The sequence below is a fragment of the Larimichthys crocea genome, chromosome XXI (genome assembly GCF_000972845.2).
Source record: "Larimichthys crocea isolate SSNF chromosome XXI, L_crocea_2.0, whole genome shotgun sequence".
Classification (NCBI taxonomy): domain Eukaryota; kingdom Metazoa; phylum Chordata; class Actinopteri; family Sciaenidae; genus Larimichthys; species Larimichthys crocea.
In genome coordinates this window covers 13519489-13539797 of record NC_040031.1, presented here as the reverse complement: position 1 = coordinate 13539797, position 20309 = coordinate 13519489, and the positions used below count along the sequence as shown (strand labels likewise).

At 41.7% G+C, this 20309-nt stretch overlaps 2 protein-coding genes and 1 non-coding gene across 4 annotated transcripts; 2 read left to right on the top strand and 1 right to left on the bottom strand.

The window, feature by feature from the left end:
* The first annotated feature begins 2395 nt into the window (after positions 1 to 2395).
* Positions 2396 to 2484, top strand: trnay-gua (transfer RNA tyrosine (anticodon GUA)). Its single transcript is given in 2 exon segments — positions 2396 to 2432; positions 2449 to 2484. It is a non-coding gene; the product is annotated as a tRNA-Tyr (tRNA).
* A 1683-nt stretch (positions 2485 to 4167) lies between these two features.
* Positions 4168 to 9721, bottom strand: hal (histidine ammonia-lyase). The gene is made up of 20 exons (XM_010757292.3): positions 9359 to 9721; positions 9125 to 9185; positions 8957 to 8984; positions 8807 to 8881; positions 8646 to 8718; positions 8487 to 8553; positions 8338 to 8375; positions 8100 to 8225; positions 7835 to 7974; positions 7596 to 7643; positions 7268 to 7415; positions 7068 to 7163; positions 6666 to 6724; positions 6373 to 6453; positions 6125 to 6190; positions 5877 to 6042; positions 5625 to 5759; positions 5066 to 5174; positions 4880 to 4949; positions 4168 to 4780 (listed from the first exon to the last, which is right to left on the bottom strand). The coding sequence occupies exons 1-20, from the start codon at positions 9603 to 9605 to the stop codon at positions 4649 to 4651; spliced, it is 1965 nt and encodes a 654-aa protein (XP_010755594.1). The 5' UTR covers positions 9606 to 9721; the 3' UTR covers positions 4168 to 4648.
* LOC104940637 (ETS domain-containing protein Elk-3) lies at positions 7086 to 20306 on the top strand. Of its 2 annotated transcripts, none has more exons than XM_027272585.1 (5): positions 7086 to 7215; positions 14672 to 14880; positions 15222 to 16007; positions 17872 to 17994; positions 18858 to 20306. In XM_027272585.1, exons 2-5 carry the CDS (start codon positions 14674 to 14676, stop codon positions 18954 to 18956), a joined length of 1215 nt encoding a protein of 404 aa, XP_027128386.1. In that variant the 5' UTR covers positions 7086 to 7215; positions 14672 to 14673; the 3' UTR covers positions 18957 to 20306. The 2 variants fall into 2 exon arrangements, with proteins under 2 accessions (XP_027128386.1, XP_010755592.2); XM_010757290.3 differs by lacking the exon at positions 7086 to 7215 and adding an exon at positions 11688 to 12036.
* Positions 20307 to 20309: the final 3 nt, after the last annotated feature.

Genomic DNA, 20309 nt, shown 5'->3' with positions numbered 1-20309 from the left:
AAATGTGTCAAATACGAACTTTAAATCTTCCTCAGGCTAAATCATCAATCTGTACTTTCTTTTCATTCTCACGTGTGAAATATTTACGTGCTTTTCATGTGTGAAATCGCCATGAGAAAATGCTTCTTCTGTCAAAGGAATTTATTACAACCTAACGCATGTGGCTGTAAATCATTTAAAATAAAAAGCAGTTATAGCTTTAACTCACGTTTGTCCACTAGTACAGTGCATGTTTACTGCACATTTCACAGCCAATGATCGACAATATGTTGACCACAGCAGCTGTGCAGGAACAACAAAGTGTAAGATAAACCCTCTGCAAATGACTACAGTACTATTTCCTGTTGTTTAGGGCACAAAGAGAGATGACAGTGATGATAAGAGGGACTAAACCGCCTGTTAACCACAATTCAAATGTCTTCAAGGTGTTTAACTGATGCCTAATGGCTTTATGTGGCCCCTGGAAATAACCACTGTAATTAGCCTGCTGCTCTTAAAACAATCGTGGACTGATTGATTACAGGTTGTTTTTTTGCTAATTACAGTTACAGTAACTCCTAAATGATGTTAGTTATCCATAATGATGCAAGCTGATAATCAGTCACTGTGACCTGTTAAGGGGGAGTCAAAGTCTCATGAGGTTTTATTTGTTTTGGACTCAGACGTGGAGGTTTTTAGGCTGTACCTCTTCTGTGCGAGCTGGATTCAGATCTTCAGACAGTTAAATCTATTATACTGTTAATGGTTGACTGTTTTGTCTGTGTGCTGCAGCAATAGAGGAACAAAAACTACCCTGTTAAATTAAGGCAGAGCAAAAAATGAACTAGTAGTTGTCACTACAACAGTAGAAAGTTTTTGGTTTGATTCCGTGGACCGGCAGATCCAAATTGGACAAAGCATCCCTGTTGAGCTGATGTTCTCATGAGCAAGGTTTGTTGAGTTAGTGCAATGTAGATTTAGTGACATTAATCACCTGAGATCCATCACACCTGTTTGTGTTTGTGTACATGAAGACAAGAGGTACGTTTAATGTTGCTAATTTATTAGTTTCCCCATCTTAAGATGAGTATTTGTGGCTGTCTTGAAAGTTTGATGTGGTCTACATGCCTACAGATAGATAGACAAGTCATAACCTCTGTGTGTTTCTCACCATTAAATATTTACATTTGATCCCACCATCAAAAACTTTTTACAGTATACGGATAGGACTAGTATGTGTAACCAGAGTCAGTTTGGTGCATGTGACAGCTTCACAGTCAGAGTTAACAGAGGGTACATATCACAGGAAATGGAAAACAAGGCCTGCCATGAAATGGCATCATTTTGTTCCTTTTCACCCCAGCATCAGGTAAGTTAAACAGCATACATCTGGTGCCAATATATGTATGAGTTTGATAGGTCTGACAACAGATTTACAACGGATTTATTTATTGTATTTTATCTTATAAAGCAGCAAGAAAAATATTTAATATCTTAAAAACAAGAGTATTTGATGGAGAAAACATGTCCTTTAAAGGTGAGAGAAACACACAGAGGTTATGCCTTGTCTATCAGTCTATAGGCATGTAGACCACATTGCATTTTTATTATAGGTGATATTCTGATCAGAAGGCTTTTGTTTCGACCTATATGAGTAGCTTATATAAAGTTAACCCAATTACTGTACAAGCACATACTTTTGAACCTATGAATTGCAAGAAAAGCTGGATCAAATACATTCAGTTTGCTGGGAAAAAAAATCAATTTAATTCATTTTGTAATTATGGCTTGGGAGCCTGGGGTATATTTCCACAGAACATACACAAAGGTGTTGTTTTGTTGTTCGCTATTATCCGATTTGTGTCGGTTATTTACACTGTTTAGAAGAGTTTAAAGACTGTAAGTAAGGGATGTCCTTTTCTTCTATCTCCTTCATAAATAATTAAAATGGTAAAATAATATTTTCCCTGCGTTTGTTTGCGATATTAAAGCGAATTGTTTCACTTTCTGAACAACTGAGTGGACTGTGCGCGCTCCCGCGAGTGGGGTGCATTTCACGACAGGGGCGCTTAATTCGTCCCAACACCTGGTTTGACCACGAGAGGAACTAAACACAGGTACAGTGTGTCACCTGGCTTGCTAACAGGTAGCTAGCTGTGGTTTACAGACGCTAATTCGGTATTAAGACCAAGTAAAATAAGAGTTTTGCTCGAAAGCAGACGGATAGTTTATTCCATAGTTGTTGTTTTTTTTAATTTATTCCAATAAACTTTCAGTCGACGTGATGATAATGTTATCGTCACTTTTAACATTAGCGTGTCCTCGTGTGCGGAAATTAATTGATAAAACAGGAAACATAGACGATATATCCATGAGATACTTTAAATACCTCGATGTTACAAATGCGCATACCGTCCCTTCGATAGCTCAGTTGGTAGAGCGGAGGACTGTAGAGGCTTCACTGCTGAAATCCTTAGGTCGCTGGTTCGAATCCGGCTCGAAGGAGACCTGTTTTTTTGTTTGTTTTTTATTTAAACTTATTCTAGCCATGTGGGAAAACGTACAAAGAGAAATATACATAAACTCTGTGCAATAACTTGTGCAAAAATGTACACTGTGCAATCTTAATGTCCAAAAAGAATGAGTGTTATAGGCAGTATTAAACTGTTTGAAATACTGATTGTAAGAGTAGAGTGACAACATATAAATAGAGTTATTGTTTGTATATGAACAGAGAATGTTCATTTGTTAACAGTAACATTTAAACATACAGTATGTGCATCAGAACACATAAATGTTTGCTCATAAACACTGCTAACATAGACCTAAGCTGTATTTGGTCTTAATAGATATTCATCTTTGTTTACTCAGGTAGTACTGTACTTTAGCCTGTGTTTGATCAAATAAACCTGTGGTCCTCTGTGAAAAAAACAACAACAAAAAAACACACACAGTGAAATTTATTCTAAGGTTTGGCTATTTCTGTGCACAGCAGACTTCTGCCCCTCGTTCTACTATCGCTTATGAGTTGTTTGTTTAACCTTTGAATTTGTTGACTGAAGCTGCCTTTACAGGTCTGTGACTGTGACATTTTATCGTCCTCAGGTTTTCCTCACAGCACCTCAAGGTGGCAGAGTGGCTTCTCAAGCCCTGACAAGTAGGTGTTGTTTAACTGGACTGGGAAGCCTCTGTTAAACTGAACTTCCCTAAAGTTCAACACACAAAGAGAACAAACACAATGTGACTGTAAACACATTCCTCTCTGTTCACTGAGCGTGTATTTAATTCAGATACGGAAGTGAAAGACAATTAAATATCTTCTAATAAGAAGTGATCGCAGGCTGACATGTTAATATGCTTGAATTTTTCTGATGGGTCGCTCACCTGTTACTAACCAAAAAGTACAACTTTGATGTACTATTAATCCATTTATGATGGTGTATTTAATTTAACCTCTACATTACAAATAATCACGGCTGACACCACCTGTCAATCATCACCTATTTTGACAATGGATCATTTGGAAAAACGTCAAACATTTGTTGGTTCAAACACCTCAAATCTGAATATTTCATTCTTTATAATGTCATTTATGACGCTAAACTGAATATTTTAGAGTTTTAATCTGATTGTTGGATACAAAAATGAACAGATATACATCAACTTAAATTATTAAAGTTATTATTAGAACTGTGACTTGCAGCCCTGCTGATAATTGCACACTTCGCACATAAAGCTCTAATGCTCAAGCTATAATTTACAGAGTATGGCGATTTATAGTCATAATGTTAATTACACCATCGGATCAAATCAGTTGACAGTTAAATAAACCTGTTGATATATAATATTTATTGTGCACGAGATATTTTCTAATTTTTATTAGATATTATTTATATTAATTTAAAAAACAGTGGTGATTGCACAGTTACATAGATACTTTTTGATGATATTACCTGACATCTTAACGACACAAGAGTGATAGCAGGAGATGATATTACTACTGCTACTACAACTACTACTCCTCCTAGTATCAGTAGTTCTAACGGCTTTACCACTAACAGTAAGCCTAATGATAAACCTACTGTAATAACAAACCAGAAATATTTTAGTGAGTGATTAGATAAAGTCATTTCTGTGTCCTAAATGTACATAAACGAAACATATAAACATGAAAACTGTTCACGAATGCAGCTTTAAAAACTTTTATTGTTGTGTTGTCTAAGTCGAGAAGGTATAGATGACAATCATTTAAGATTTCATGTAATTACAACAGGAAAAAAACAACAACGTTGACTCACGGTTGTATTCGTGCTACATCATTAAAAAAAATATTTGATATGAAAATGGTACAATGGCTGAGGTAGTCATGTGGCAGTAAAAACTAAATTAGGCACATTTTAAAGGGATAACAAAGTTTAGATAAATACAACTCTAGTTTCACTTTAACAACTATTAATTACTATAGAAATATACTGTGTTTATATAGTAAACCCAGTTTTAGATTACTAAGAAACCCTGAAGGATTAAAAGCATTAATGTCTGCAATCACAATATTATTATTATTTTTGCAAGGGTCAAAACAACTATGTATCTTTAAATCAATCTTTAGTATTCAATCATAGTCATAATAAATGATGTTTTGCAAAAAATACAAAAATTGGACATGCTTTCACTCATGACGAACACGTTTCCTAGGTGATTGTGGAGACTCCAAAGAGAAGGCAGTGGGAGAGACGGGACGGGACTCTGGGATGTACTCTGACTGATACTTGTCAATATATGGTTGGGCCACGTTCCACACCTGAGTGAAAAATATAAACACGTTACTTGAAGAAAAAAAAGTATTTTTTCTCACCTGTGCTTTTGACTTATTTTACTGTCCATAATATTTGACACTTGCCTTTTGGTCAAGTAGAAGACGGTGAACAGCTTCAATGTCTGGCGACATGAACCTGTCTTTGATCCAGGGTCTGTTGATGGCAGAATATGAGAGTCAGAAGTGGGACAGTGGATAAATATTAACTTTCCTGCACATCTTTTCAGTAGACTGGGATTTTTGTACCTTGGCCACAACTGTTTGACTTACTTGACTACACTGCGCACAAGTTCATAGACCTTCTCCAGTGGAGTGGTGGTACGGAGTGGGCGGAGGAACTCAATACCCTGACAGGCCGCCAACAGCTCTATAGCAAGAACTGATGAGGAGAAATCAATTAGATTTGCCGACATGTTGCTGAATAGGTCATCTTTTGAGTTAATTTGATCAAGAATACTACTTTTTAAATCAATTATTTACTATAAAATAAAAATGTTACATCTGATGTCTCTTTTTTGGCATTTTAAATGACAATCCCAGTTGCCAGGACTGCATACTGAACACACTAGACATGTACAACGTGAGAGATAGAGTTTAACAGTCAGAAACAGACATTGTAAGTTCTCAAAGTGTTTGCTGTACACTGGCATGATTTTCAACAATGTTACCTTTGATGTCAGTTTACACTGGCATTAATGTCCCGTTAAAGTCTCACAGTACATAGATCTAAAAGCCACAGTTGAATACATTTCTGTAAATTCTTTCTGTAGTAGTTTAGTATTTTGATGTCCAAACATGTGCCTAGTACTTCATCGATTGTTAGCCTCACCTTGTTCCACATGTTCCACGACCCTCAGGGCCTTCCTAGCAGCCCAGCCTCCCATAGACACATGATCCTCTGTGGCAGCACTGGTGGACAAAGAGTCCACAGAAGACGGATGACACAAAACTTTATTCTCTGAAACTAGAGAATTCAAAAAGTTAATGCAACATTGGGGTAGAAAAAAACCTTGACCTTGTAACATTATATAACTTTGCTGATATTCATGCTCCATTTTATTTTATTTGTTTGCACACTAACCCAAAGCAGCAGCAGTGCAATGAGCAATCATGAAGCCCGAGTTGAGTCCTCCCTCGTTTACGAGGAAGGCAGGCAGCTCACTCAGAGAGGGGTTACACAACCTTTCGATCCTCCTCTCACTGATAGAGGCCAGCTCGTGGACTGCAATGGCTAAAAAGTCCAGAGCCTATAAGAGAAAGGGAAAGATAATGAAAACGAGGAGAACAAATACCAAACATAGATGTTTTCCAAGTCACAAACATGCATACCTTAGCTGGGTATTCACCATGGAAATTCCCACCTGAAATGGTCTCACCTCTTTCCGCAAATACCATCTTAGATTGCCGTTAAGAAAAATAAATCTTTTACTTCCACTGAAAATTCAGTATACACTTTGTGGCAGAACCCAGAATTTGTGGTTGAAACCAGTTTACAATTTGAGTGCAGAGACAAAAGTAGCACATCTGGATTCATGCAGCAGACATCTTTTTCTCATCTAGATACCAGGCAAGGATACAGGATTGTCAGTGGCGCTGTTGATTTCTGTATTGATGATGTTCTGGACAAATTTTATGGTGTCATTGGTGACTCCATGAACCTGTGTACAAAGTCAGAAGAGTAAAAAAAAACAACTCCACACAGTCCAGGTACTCCAATTTCTGCTTCAGGACTATCACTCATATGGGATCCATCACAAGAAAATTCTCCACAGAGTTTCTGGAATGAGTGATAGCGGGTGTAGAGATTGTAAAGTCCTGAAGGAGAAACTTGTGATTTTGGGATATATAAATAAACTTGACTTGAGGTTACCTGAGGACAACATCGCATGGTGTAGGCATCCTGCACTCGGTCACAGAACCGGTGGCTCTCTGGAAAGACATACCAACACCAGATGACACACATTAAGTACTACATGTTTAAGAGTGCAAAAGCTATACTTTATTAATCCCCCTGGGGAGATACACCCTCTGCATTTGACCCGTTTTAACTATTTATGAGCTGCGGGCAGCCACAGTGCAGCGCTCCAGTTCTGAAACACGCTGATCAAGGGCAGTGGTAGAAAACACTCCCCATAGACGTGTGTTTTAGGTGAGGTACTGCATCGTGCAAACACCGCACACAGCTGCACAGATGTTCAGTGTGTAACGATAACTGCGCATGATTACTGTATAACGTTGTGTTACTCGTCTGTTTTAGGATCTGTCCTCTGACCTGCAATCTGGGATGGATGGTGATCAGAGTCCAGCAGTGAGCGGAAGCGTTGGGCCACTTCTATCTGCCCTGGGTGGGGACGCAGCGTGTGGATGTCTGCAGAAGGAGAACAGAAAATGAGGCCAGATACAGACTCCTGAAGTTTGAGGTAAATATTTCCATCTAGTTTTGTGGTTTTGATCATGGCCACCGGTGCTCACCACTGTCAAAGGCCTTGGTGGTTCCCTTTAGCACCTCCAGAGTCAGAGCAGCGATGATGTCTGCCTGCCGAGCGATTGCCTGGGCTCGCTCCACAGCCTCGGCACCCAGAGAGGTGATCATCTGGGTCCCGTTTATCAGAGCAAGACCCTGTAAGGTAAAGACAGAGAGTGAGGTGGATGTAATTTCCACTTAAAGAAGCCACTATTGTAAATGTGAACACTGTTCTTGTTCTTGTGAATTCTGTCAATGAGAAAACACAAATATGTTCCCAGTGGATTCTGGTTTAAACCCTCTGTGGGAGAGAGCATGGTTGGTTTTAAACATTACCTCTTTAGGCTTTAGTGATATTGGCTTCAATCCATGGGCCTCCAGGACCTGGCCAGAGATGAAAGGAGAAAACAACATGTAGAGGGTCAAGGGGTCATCAAAAAGCAAACATGTTGTCCTACTGGACCTTGCAACCTTTCAATCTGCCAAGCAAAATGAAGATTTCCTGTAGCATTTAGCATGTTATTCTTATGCAACTATGGAAAGCTCTCTGCAGTGTAATATCTATAAGGTCTTACATATTTGGCATCTGCCCATCCGCTCTTGGGAGACCACATTCTGCCCTCTCCCATCAGCCCAAGGGCCAGGTGAGAGAGCGGCGCCAGGTCTCCGCTAGCACCCACTGTTCCTTTCTCTGGGACGAATGATAGGCAGGAACCTGCAGGAGGAAAGTGTGTTAGAGATGAAGATAAGTCATATGACAGTCAGCTGCCTCAACACTGATTTCTAAAGGAAGTTATCAGGAGCTGATATCACACAGGTCAAGTGAGTCTGTTGGTTTACCGTTGAAGGCTTGGATCATGGCATGAAGGGTTTCCAGAGAAATCCCACTATGGCCTTTGGCCAGAACATTGATCCTCAGAGCGAGCAGCATGCGGGTCCTTTCTGGGCTCAGCGGGTTTCCCACACCTACACAGAATAGCACAACACTGATGTTACTGATTAAAATACAGCAAAACCTAAAACACTTTGTCAGGCACGCATAAATCTTGTGCACGAGCTGCACAGAGGGTGTTATTACCTGCTGAGTGTGAGCGTACCAAGTTCTCCTGCAGCTCCCTGTGGAACAAGAAGTGCGTGGTCATCAATCAACACATTAAAAAAAACGGCTCATTCTCCAAGAGATGATCTATCGCCGACAAAGAACAGATGTTAAAATAATGTCTTTACTTAAGTTTGCTGACAGGAATGACTGTTCGGGCGAATTTGCCGAAACCTGTTGTGATTCCATAGACAACTAGAGAAACAGGGCGAGAGGTAAAGAGAAGTGAATATGTGGGGTCATTGTTTTCTCTCTGGTTAAAGTCTTTATTCTTAATGCAAATGAACCTTTGTTTTCTTTGACTATGGTGTCCAAAAGGTCTCTGGATTGCACCACTTTTTTCTCGGCCTCTGGAGTCAGCTGAAAATGTTGGTACAGGGGAATGATTACGTAAGTCAAAGATTAGCACAGATGAGCGTGATGACCAATACAATTTGTTGAACATTACCTTTATCTTGTAGAGTCCCCTTCCCAAGTTGACCAGATCTGTTGATGTCAGGCTGTTACCATCCAGGGAGATATACTGCACAGGGAGAGCCGCGTTAACACAGAAGCAGTCTGTATTTTAAAGTTTAACAAAGGATAGGTGAACACTTACTTCTCCTGGTTCTCTGTATGCTGCTGTACTGTTTCACACAGTTCAATTAAGGATTATTCAGCACAAAACAATTATTATTACACACAGTTTAAGAGGTTGAACAAAGTAAAATTGCAGTACACACTATAATTAACATGGCACAAATATAAAATACAAATTGAAGGATACAGATGAGACACTCCAGGCTCACAGGGGATAAAATCAGGAGACATGGTGTCGCCTTCAATAGCTGTAAGTACGGGAAAATAACACATATTTATACACATTTGTCTTAATGGTAATTGCATACAATGTACATAACCATCCCCGCACAATTACGCACAGTTATTTGTAAGACATCACCACATTTCTCCAAATGCCATGCGCACATTTCTATATATTTTACATGCATATTGTCATTACCGAGCTCGACAAAGTCATTATCCTCCAGTACATCCTCGATGGTGTCATCCGCGTCCAACAAACCCAAACTCTGGCACCTGCGCACCACAAAGTGAGTGTCCTTCACAGCCTTGATGCCGCCGTTGTCTGGTTTGTTCTTCACGTAACGTTTAAGAGCCTCCTGTCCGAGCCAGTGGATGGTGTTGGTGGCATCCCGGCAGGGCACTGCCAGCCACTCATCTCGGATGTGTACGGTAAAACGAGGCATTGCGCTTCAGCTGGACTCCGCTGCAGTGAGCGCTGCTCGACGCTCTCCAAGGTACCACATTGAGCCGCCCGAAGTCCAGCCGCCAATCAGACGCACGGCTGGAGAGCCACGCCTCGCCGGTGTCACACCTCTGTGGATCACTGACCTCCACAGGCCGGGTTTGAACATCTTGACCCAAAATGCGTTCACGTGATTTAACCACATGAACGCACCGGGGGCGAAACAGTGTTCAGGTGTTTGAAGGAGCCAAAGGTGTCGAGTGAAGTCACTTTTACACTAATTAATCAACTGAACCAAATGGTCTTTTACTAATAATAATAAAAATCAAGTGTTTTTTTTATTCTCAGAATGAATAAATAAAAAATAAATCACAAATTAATTAGAAAATAAATAAGACAAGATAGAACTATCACACACAACTGATGCCTTCACTTGCCGTCAGGCATTCATGGATAAATGTTGTAAAAACACAATATTATGAACATTTGCAACTCAATTTGATGATTTGACATGATGTTATGTGGTAATCATAATCTCACATCCATTCTTAATTTAACCACATACCCAAAGCATTAACTAATCCCAGATTAGATTTGCATTGTCAGATTTCTCAAAAATGTTGTGTTGCCTCACAGAGACACATTACAAAACAAACATTCAAGAGTCAGCAGAATATAATTACAAACAAACATTTGTACTCTAGTCAGATATATTAGAAACACACAGCTGCGTTGTGTAACAAAGGTCCTTATACACACTAACACAGTGTGTGTTACATCAGATCCTCTGTGTGTAATATTATCTCTGCCTTACTGCGAGGCCATAGTCTGATCTGAGGAACAAAAGAGTTATTTATCTGTTCAATCTGACTTGTGGAACCACAAATCTTTAATCACAAAAGCTGAAGCTGGCAAATCTTTTTCAAATTGCTCTGTCTAAATGTAGCTACGCTGTCCATTTGGACATTTGCAGCATGCCAGCTGAGGACCTTTGTTGCATGTCATCCTCTCTCTGCTCTTCCTGTTTGTGCCTAATATCAAATAATGGCAAAATGTTTCATAAATAAACTTAAAATGTGAATGTTACCATCTCAAAATTCAAAAATATCTTACCATCTTATGTCAAATTTCCAGTTTTGGTGGCCTTCTTACTTACACAATAACAACAAATAGGCTATTAAACAACAACTGAAGGTAAAAGTTGTTTATAATCAGTATAATATATTAATATTAGTATGTTACTAATATATTACTCTGGCCTCACGTTTAAACATTTAATTTACATAGGCATACATCGGTATTGTTATGCATAATATATATATATATATATATATAGGCTATAGTTGTATGTAATGTATAATAATATCAATACTAATTTATAATGTAATGCATATAATACATAATATGTATAATCAATTTATTTAAAAGTCCAGTGTGTAGGATTTAGTGGCATCTAGCAGTGAAGTTGCAGACTGCAGCCAGTGACAGTATAAAGTATGGACAGAGCCTGAGTGACTAAAATATGCGCTGCCATGTTGGATGTACTGCCGACTAAATCTAAATATCAGCAAAGATGAGCTTCATCAGCGAACCTGAGGCGGGCTGAATGATGCCTGGGTGCTCTGATAAGCCATGTTTAACGGTATTCACCTGTCAAACAAGCGGCCACTCTGTTAATTATGCACAACTTTGAGCTGGTGAGTTAAATAAAAGTTCACTTTTTAGCTTCATTTCCCAGCACTGGAGGTTGCCTTTTGATGTAAACAAGAGTAACACCTGGCATACAGGCTTTTATACCATTACAATGCTTAGGGGTATGCTCAGGGTGGCCTCAGCGTGTCATCGAGCCACCTTTTAGGCCCGCCCACAAAATCCTAAACTGAAAACTGGTGGGTTTTAACTCCACATTTAAGTAATATATCATTCAAAGTCTTTTCACATTTCTGTTTCCCAACATATTTAATATATGTTTGCCTGTGTTTAAAAAAAAACAACCTTACATGGCTCTGTGTGCTGTGTTTGTAAGTGTTTGAACTAACGAGGCGTCCCTGAAAGCATCACAGTATCCTGCGGGCTGATGATGTCAGTTTATGGGGCTGTAGGAGTTTCTGTATCACCATGTGTGCCGACACAGAGTAGGCCTACTGCTGGCCGTCAGCGGGCAGGCAGAGGAGAAGAGGAGGGGAGGAAAAGTGTGTTTACACAGACGGCAAACTGCCTGGGGAATCGTCGGGGAGAGGAAGTCAGCCGGCTCTGTGTCTGCCTGCTCCAACTTCCTGCTCAGAAAGAGAAAAAGCCCAGGATCCTATTTCAGTCCAGCACAACTGTGTTAGTCCAGAAGTAAGCATGGAAAAACAAGGAATCACACCAGCTTCACCGTAAAGTTTCACGGAGGGGAGAGAGAAAAAAAAAGACCAAGTCTGAGCTCACAGGTGAGGTGAAACAATCTTTAACTTTTCTTGTCTTATATGTAAAAATAATAAATAATGCATGATGGTTTGTAAGTGAGCGAGCACACTTTACATTTACATGAATCGCCTTTGCTTTGTGCTGTAAAGTTTTTTGTTTTTCCCCCTGGCGTTGTCGCGTGTTAAACTCTTTGGATCGAGTCTCTTTTTTATAAGTTTTCTAGATTTTTATTTTTTTTTAGTAAAGTTTCGGACATAATTGTGTCGTCTTCCGGTCCGAGCAACATCTTGAAAATGAGTCAGTGGGGCAGACTGGTGATCCAGACCTCGTAACAGTTACTGCAACTTTCAAGTCCCGGATACAACCATTGCGTCCTGTAAAAAAAAAGACACACACACACACACAGGCAAACAAAAGACGCGCAATGCAGCCTCAGTATTTATTTACAGATGTGTGTGTGTGTGTGTGTTTTTTTCTTTCTTATGGGCCCCTGTTGAATTTTCCACCGTCTGCGAACAGGAAGAGAGCAGATTTAGTCATGGCTAAGTAATGTCTGCACACACCATCTAATCTCATTAGGAGTTTCCGTTCAGCCAACACACTGGATGGCTTTGTGCGCACAGCGAGACTTCTCAGCCGGAGCATCCGCAACAGGGCTCCTGATCCCCGACCAACAACCACCACCAACCACCACCACCACAATGAAGCTGTAATATTCCTAGAAAGAGTTATACCACGTCTGCGGGGTCTTTAATACCGCCTCTAGCTGTGCTTGTCTGAGGGATTTTTTTATTTTTTTATCCATGTGTGGCCGGCCTATCACCTTAATATTTATTTAAGGTGTCAGTAATGAGTTATTATTGCTTTATGATATTTAAATTCTCTCCCCTGATGTCTGTAGGAGGTATTTCTGCATCCACAAGTAGCTCTCCAATACTCTGTGCTATTTGTAGCATCTAGCAAAAAAAAAAAAAGGTGAATGTTTATAAGTCACACTGGCCTAATTGTACCTCTGTCAGCACAGCAGCCCTCCTTTGGCAAGCTTTACTTTTGCTTCAAAGTGTCCAAAAAGCCAAACCAAAGTCTGGGTTCAGAGTGGGTTAAAGGGTGGAGCTGTTAAAATAATAAAAAAAAAATGTAAAAAATGGGGACAGTGATTTGATCTTTTGACCCTGTCCCTTTGGGATTTTTGTGGGAAGTGTGGCAGGACTGGGGAAACGCTCCCCTGCTGTGGGATCCCCTCTCCTCACCATTTGTCCTTGGAAGTAGAATAGGAGGAAGTCCTGACTTTGACAGGTCTGCGGTTTCACATGGCAGATAGAAAACTCAGGGGATAGCAAGTGTCGGAAATGAGTTCAGCCCTCCCCTCTGTCTCTGTCTCTGCCTCTCTCCTCTCTGGATGTAGATATGTAGCAGATGAAAAGTCAGTCTGTTATTATTATTTTATTTTTTTTCAGCATCAGTCACTAATCGGTCCTCACGTCCAAAGATAAGACAGAAAAGAAATACAAGATGAGAAGACAGTCGGAGCCAGTAGCGTAACATTTTTCAATTCTAGTGTCGAAACCACACCTGTGGTTTGCTTTGCCATGGTTCTCGATGACCATTTTATCTTAACAAAATAAGCCAAAGAAGAAGAGCTCTGGATCAGGAATTGACAAAAACATGACAGTTTTTCCACCATTTACAGCCATGAAAAAAGGGTTTTAAGTTGGAGCTTTATCTGTATGTGTTACATTTTCCCCATCTCTAAGTCCAGGTGTCATGTTTTGTCCAATAAAAGGTCTAAAACCCAAACACGTGTGATTTACGACGATACAAAACAGAGAAAAGCAGCAAACTCTCACACTTGAGATGCTTTTAGCTTGACATTATCGACTCTGTAGGCTTTTTCCACCTCGACTAATCGATTAATCCTTTCGGCACCATTCTGGTGTTACTGTCTGTGGTGACAGAAACATCCCAACACCCAGCAACCACCGCCACCCCCCCCTCCCCACTATTAATATGTGAGCACCAAGGAGGCAGACATGAGCTTCGAGGCTGCACATTCCTCTATTAAAGGAATAACCCACCCTGGGCCCGTCATACTTCCTGTGGAGAGAGGGCCAGGTTGAACCGCAGCATATTTCTGGCTTGAGCTGTTGTTCCTCCTTATATTTTTTTTTTTTCTCTTCGGCTGCTGCTGCTGCTACATTACACTACACTCTTCAACACACACTGTTCTATTCATCACCGGTCTACTCTTCCTTACACCACATGTTACAGCTCAAACAGGCCTCTTCCCTTCTTCAGACAGTAACCTAATTTAGACTGTATGCAGTAACGTACGCTGGCAAGATAGAAATCAGGACAAAGGGCATTTAATTAAGACGAAATATCAGCTGTTCTCGTTCTAAACGTGTCCAAAATATAGAAAGTAATGAGCACAGTAAGGTGCAAAGAGCTGCCCAGCTTGTTCTTTCTCTGAAGGTTTGTGCTTATTCTGTCACATGGCAGGTAGTGTGGTAGTAATCCGGACTTTACCTCTGTCTACTGACATCTCCGAGAAGCCCACAGTCATAATCATGTGATGATTTTAAAAATAACCAACCAGGGCAAATCTTTTTTACTCTTCCTGCCCTCGACACGTCTCTCTCTCTCTTTCTCTCTATGCAGGTATGGACAGTGCCATCACCCTGTGGCAGTTCCTGCTGCAGCTGCTGCTGGACCAAAGTCACAAGCACCTGATATGTTGGACGTCCACAGACGGAGAGTTCAAGCTCCTGAAATCAGAGGAAGTGGCCAAGCTGTGGGGGCTGCGCAAGAACAAGACCAACATGAACTACGACAAGCTGAGCAGAGCCCTGCGCTACTACTACGACAAGGTGAATTAACGGTCAATATGTGGGAGCTCTGCCCTGCGCAACAACCCTGACTAATCATGTCATCGCGGCGTATGTAACCCAGTGTTTTATCATGTCTACATTTTAGTTGTTCACTTTAAACCCACAATCTCCCCTGATAGTCACTTCCACTTCCTCTTTCTCATCACACAGACTATCCGGTTATGATGTAGCACTCTAACACACAGTTGTTTCAGTTTGGCATTCGTCATCGTCCCCCGTGATAATTCAGCACGTGTCCTGTTCTTATTTTCTAGATTGGCATCAGTTTGCTGCTGTACACACAGTGTCTTTATTATTTGTGGTGTTTGCGTGTTTTACAGAACATCATCAAGAAGGTGATCGGCCAGAAGTTTGTCTATAAGTTTGTGTCGTTCCCTGAGATCCTGAAGATGGATCCCCAGGCGGTGGAGATGGGCCTGGCTTCAGGAAGGTTCCCCCTCCAGGAAGGGGAGGCCTCCGAGCTGGAAGTAGAAGAAGAGGAGGAAGAGGAAGGGGAAGAGGAGGCACAGAGGAGGACCCTGGCAGCGCTGGGGGCGCAGCAATGTCGTAACGACTACCTCCGCTCGGGTCTCTACTCCTCCTTCAGCATCAGCTCCCTGCAGCACCAGCCGGAGCTACTCCGCGCCCTGCGGGAGCGCCAGGAGGAGCCGCGCTCCGTCATCCGCTTTGGCGCCAACGCCAACGAAAGGAGCTCCCCTCCCTCTGCCAAACCCGAGTCCTACGTCCCCCCCAGGCTATCCAAACTCCACTCCCCATCCTCTCCCCACACCCACCCCTCCCAGCCTGGCCGAAGCTGGAGCCCCGCAGCCAATGAGGAGGAGGACGGGGAATCTGACCAGAGCGCTCAGCCCCTCAACCTCTCCTCTGGGCACAGGGAGCGAGCCCTGCAGCCTCCCGAGAAGAGGAGCAGCAGCAGTGGCAGAAGTAGCTCCACTAGTAGTAGTAGTAACCAAGGAGATGGACTCCCACCAAAAAGCAAAAAGCCCAAAGCTCTGGAGATCTCCGCCCCGTCCCTGCTGCTCGCAGGGAGCGACATCGGCTCCATTGCCCTCAACAGTCCAGCGCTGCCGTCTGGCTCCCTCACTCCTGCCTTCTTCACTGCACAGGTGAGGTGATTCATCCGAATGATACACAACTATAATTTCCTCTGGGCAGCACCGGCACAGATAATGACTTGTGTGTGTCCTGCCCAAGTTAAAATGGGTTTCCTCCCTCTTTAGAGACACATTAATCAGTTGGTTTACTCCAAATTATGATCATTAGCACTTTGGGGGGCTGGCGACCCACTCAAGGTGTTCCCCCGTATTTTGCCTAACGTGCGCTGGAATTAGATAAATACTGTTTATTATGGTTAGCATGGTAGCTTCTGCACACACCCAGGACTGCTCTAAAACCTGCTTCATCTCCATCCAGTCAAGACATGTTTACACACCCCAATGCAACCCTTTGACACATTTTTTACAAGTTCTCTTGTTTCTGCTCTCAATAGTTTTAAGGTAGACTAGAGTTCACGTCGCTTTGTTGAAGTACAGCGAGCCCAATAATAATCAAATCTCAGTAGGAAAGAAAATAACTGTGTGATGCTATCTGTTTACGTCCGTCTGTGTGGTCGTCTGGCTGGCCACAGAGAGATGATGGGATCTATCCAGAGTATGATGTCAGTGTCCCTAAAGCAGCAAGAGACATCTGACACAGCCTGGCATGTGTTGGTGGAAAGACTACCGCTATATTTATTTCAGTAGTCAGTTGAGATAAAAAAAATTTCCTCAAGAAACAGACAGAGAAATGTATGAAAAGGTAAATTTTTTAAAAATGATTTTAATGCACGTACACTTTCACGTCATCAAGGAATTTTTACATCGTTTTGAACAAATTCAAATTTAGACTAATGAGTCATTGTCTGTGTTTGGTTTTGGGATTAAACCTTTCACATGATTTCGATAAACAGTTCTGTGGAGTAAAAGCCAAAATTACTGCCAGAATGTTTATGCGTTGCAAATAACAGGCCTTGTAGAAATATGTCCATACTCAAATTAAAGTTTGAGAGCTAAAGAGTGCTCGTAAAAACGTAAATACGCTCGTGTAAAGTGCGGTAAATTCAGTAGTTGCTTTTGGTCGTGTCCAGTTTAGAGCCAAATTGATCCAACTGTGGCATTTTCAGGGCGTTTTGATCTTTGCCCCAAGGGCTACGTTACAGGCATCGACTGTTATTTAATAATCTATTTCAGTTGATAATGTCTTTTGATTGGAACACATCAGAGGCTTCTCCACACGTTGAGAAAGGCATTAATACTGTCTGTTTAGGAGGGTGCAAAAAAAAAAAAGTGAGATCAGAGGAAAACAAGCGATTTACAGAAATCTTCTGCAAGTCCAACGTATGAGAGAGGGGGGGGGAGAGAGGCCCCTAAGTGATGCCATATGCTCCAATAATTCCATTAATAATGGGAGCAGGGCTGGGTCCCTCCGCAACACTGGCTCACTTCTCTGAGGTGACACAGGGGAAAGTAGGGGGGAGGGGGAGAGAAGACCAGGCGGGAGAGAGAGGGAGAGAGAGAGAGAGAGAGGGAGAGAGGCAGAAATTGATTTCATATGTTTTCTCTCTAGTCGGCGTTCCAAGTGCCCCCCTCCACCACCTCCACCACACACACACACACACACACACTCGCCCCCAATCAACAACAACCCCGACCGTCCACCTCCTCCTCCTCTCCTCCTCCCCACGTCACCCCTGTATTCTGGGGGAGAAACCACAGACTTCCTTCCTGCTCCGTCAGTTTGTTTTTCCAAACGCCAATACACGTCCATTTACCAATTCAGCATGTTTCGCATTACCGAAGCCCTCGGAGCAAAGCTCTCCAACCAGTGTTTTTCTTTTTAAAAAATGTTGTCTCCACTCGTTTCTCCTATTTACAAGAAGCCTCCCTCCCCTCTGTGTGTCTCCCCCCCTTTTCCCTTCCCCTTCCCTCACAGACTCCCTCCGGTTTGCTGCTGGCACACAGTCCGCTGTTGTCGGGCATCCACTTCTGGAGCAGCTTGAGCCCCGTCGCCCCGCTCAGCCCCGCCCGGCTGCAGGGCCACAGCTCACTCTTCCAGGTAAGAAACACACACACACACACACAGGTGTAGACACATAGAGGAAGCAAAGCGGGGACAAAAAAAAATAGCAGGACATGAGAACAGAAGGTGTGCTCAAAGGATTATTGTTTACCGGCAGTGTTTGAAAGCCGAGGAGGAAGTTGTGAAGCTGTGCAGGTAAAATCAGCCCTGCTGCAAAATCCCCGTCCTTTCCAGTTGTTTCCAACATTTACAGCAGGTAATAAAAGGATCGACTCCAGTTTTACAGGCTAAATTTAAATAAAATCATTTATTATAGCTGATATAACTAATAAGTGCCAGCCTAAAGTGAAATGCATCTCTATATTTGAGTTTTTGCGTTTCTAAGCAGGTATTTACCTGATAGAAAGCATATAAAAGTAAAAAAAAAAAAAAGATGTTTTCGAGATCTGCAAAGTAGCAGACACCAGCGGTTGTGAAACTAGTCAAGACTTAGTAAGCTGGTCCAGCAGAGGTGTCCTGTTTCAGCGCTTGTGAGAGGGAGAGGAAATCCTGTGAATACTTCCTGTTTGAGCCCAGGGGAGCCGGTTTGAACAGGGTGGACTGGTTTGAGAGCTGCTCCTCATTTGTGAAACACACACACACACACACACACACACACATATAAGCCACACCTCCTGACACCATACCGGATTCTCTGTGCACAAATAATGTTGACTTCTCCTTGTTGTAGAGGTACAAGGGACAGAGACGAAAAGGAAGAGGTACAATGAGAAAAAAAAACAAAAAAAAAACAGGAAACCAGAGCAGTGACAATGCTGCAGTTCCTCACCGGAAAGCAGCTTTCATAGAGCCTCCGTCCCCACCTCGCTAACTCTCAGCCCCTTTCTCTTCCTCCACAGTTCCCCAGCCTAATCAACGGACACATGCCTGTCCCCCTGCCAAACCTGGAAGGAACACCCTCCTCCTTGCTCCTGTCCCCCACCACCCACAAATCCTGATCTAGGGTCTGTGAAAAAATAAAAAATAAAAATAAACACCCACCTTCATCCATCTCTTCATCATCATCATCATCATCATCATCATCTGCAGCAGCGATCTCTTGTCCGTCTTGTTAAATTCTGCTTCCTACAAGACAGTATGTGACCTCACTCGTTTTTTTTTTTTTTTTTTTGCACTTGCGTTGCTTCAGATTCCAGTTGGTTGAAAGCACTTGGTAAAAGCCATAACGCCACGACGTCTGAGAGACGTCTCTGGCTCTTTGTGATTAAAATACAGCACATTTCCACATTGACCCTGTCCACGACGGACAGTAGTGACGTGTAGCTAGTTGCAAAAGACTAGCCGGCCGCTCTTTCTGCGCAGAGTTGTTTTAATCTTGTTTTATTTCCCTTTTAAATGTTGTCACCACAGTGTGAAACTAGTTGTTTCACTTGTGTGGTATTGTATGTATTGTATGCACTATGCTTCTCAGATAGTACCGGCTGTGCCTTGTTGCCCCCCTTTTTTTTCTCCCCCCCAAAAAAATCTTTTAATGAAGACGAGATTTCAAATCAATGAAAACCTTTGTAACACTTGTAATGTTCTTTTTTTTTTATACTGGACTTGGTATACAGTTTGTATTCTGTATAATTTTGTATTGTGAAGAATGTCTTTTGTCATTTTCAATAAACAAAGCATTGAATGCTTGAACCCAGTGCCTTAAATTAAACATTTTACAGTAGCACGGTGGACGGCAGTCACGTGTCGGCTTGTTGCAAAGGACTAGCCGGACACAAGAGGAGATAAATAATCGATCAGTTCACATGACGTCTGTTTAAACTTTTAGATTTTATTTTCTTTACTCTGGAAAAAAAAAAAAAAAGCTCAAATATGGGAGGGTATCTGCAACGAAATCCCACACCAATAACAATTATCCACAAATAAAGTTAAAGAATATCATACAAAACATCTCTTGTAACACTGTTAAATAGACTGTGACTCAGTATTGTATTCACTAGGGGCAGGACTATAGCTAGTGCTCCCTGAATTAGGAGATCAGTGGCTGTGTGCTTCCTCATACAACAGAGCAGGCATGCAACACAATGATGGGGACAATCCAGAAAAAAAAAAAAAGGATCCATTTTCTTTCTTATTTTTTTTACAGTCGATGAAGATGGGAATGACAGAAAGGATAACACATCTGTGAAGGCAGCTTTCAACACTTAGACATCAGACTGGAGGAGATGGCGTCAGATTAAAGTGGAAAATGATGAAGGTTGAATATTATCTGAAGAATTTAGGTGTAACTATTCCTGTAATGCCCTTGTTAACAGCTCTATGTTGCCTTTTTTTTTTTTTTTTTTTTTTTTTTT

Coding starts and splice junctions, on each gene's coding strand:
- hal (XM_010757292.3), bottom strand. CDS start 9,605: ATGCCTCGTTTTACCGTACACATCCGAGATGAGTGGCTGGCAGTGCCC. Junction 8,226..8,337: donor GGTACGCTCACACTCAGCAG/GTAATAACACCC, acceptor TATTCTGTGTAG/GTGTGGGAAACCCGCTGAGC. Junction 7,975..8,099: donor CATGATCCAAGCCTTCAACG/GTAAACCAACAG, acceptor TTCCTCCTGCAG/GTTCCTGCCTATCATTCGTC.
- LOC104940637 (XM_027272585.1), top strand. CDS start 14,674: ATGGACAGTGCCATCACCCTGTGGCAGTTCCTGCTGCAGCTGCTGCTG. Junction 14,881..15,221: donor TGCGCTACTACTACGACAAG/GTGAATTAACGG, acceptor CGTGTTTTACAG/AACATCATCAAGAAGGTGAT. Junction 17,995..18,857: donor GCCACAGCTCACTCTTCCAG/GTAAGAAACACA, acceptor CTTCCTCCACAG/TTCCCCAGCCTAATCAACGG.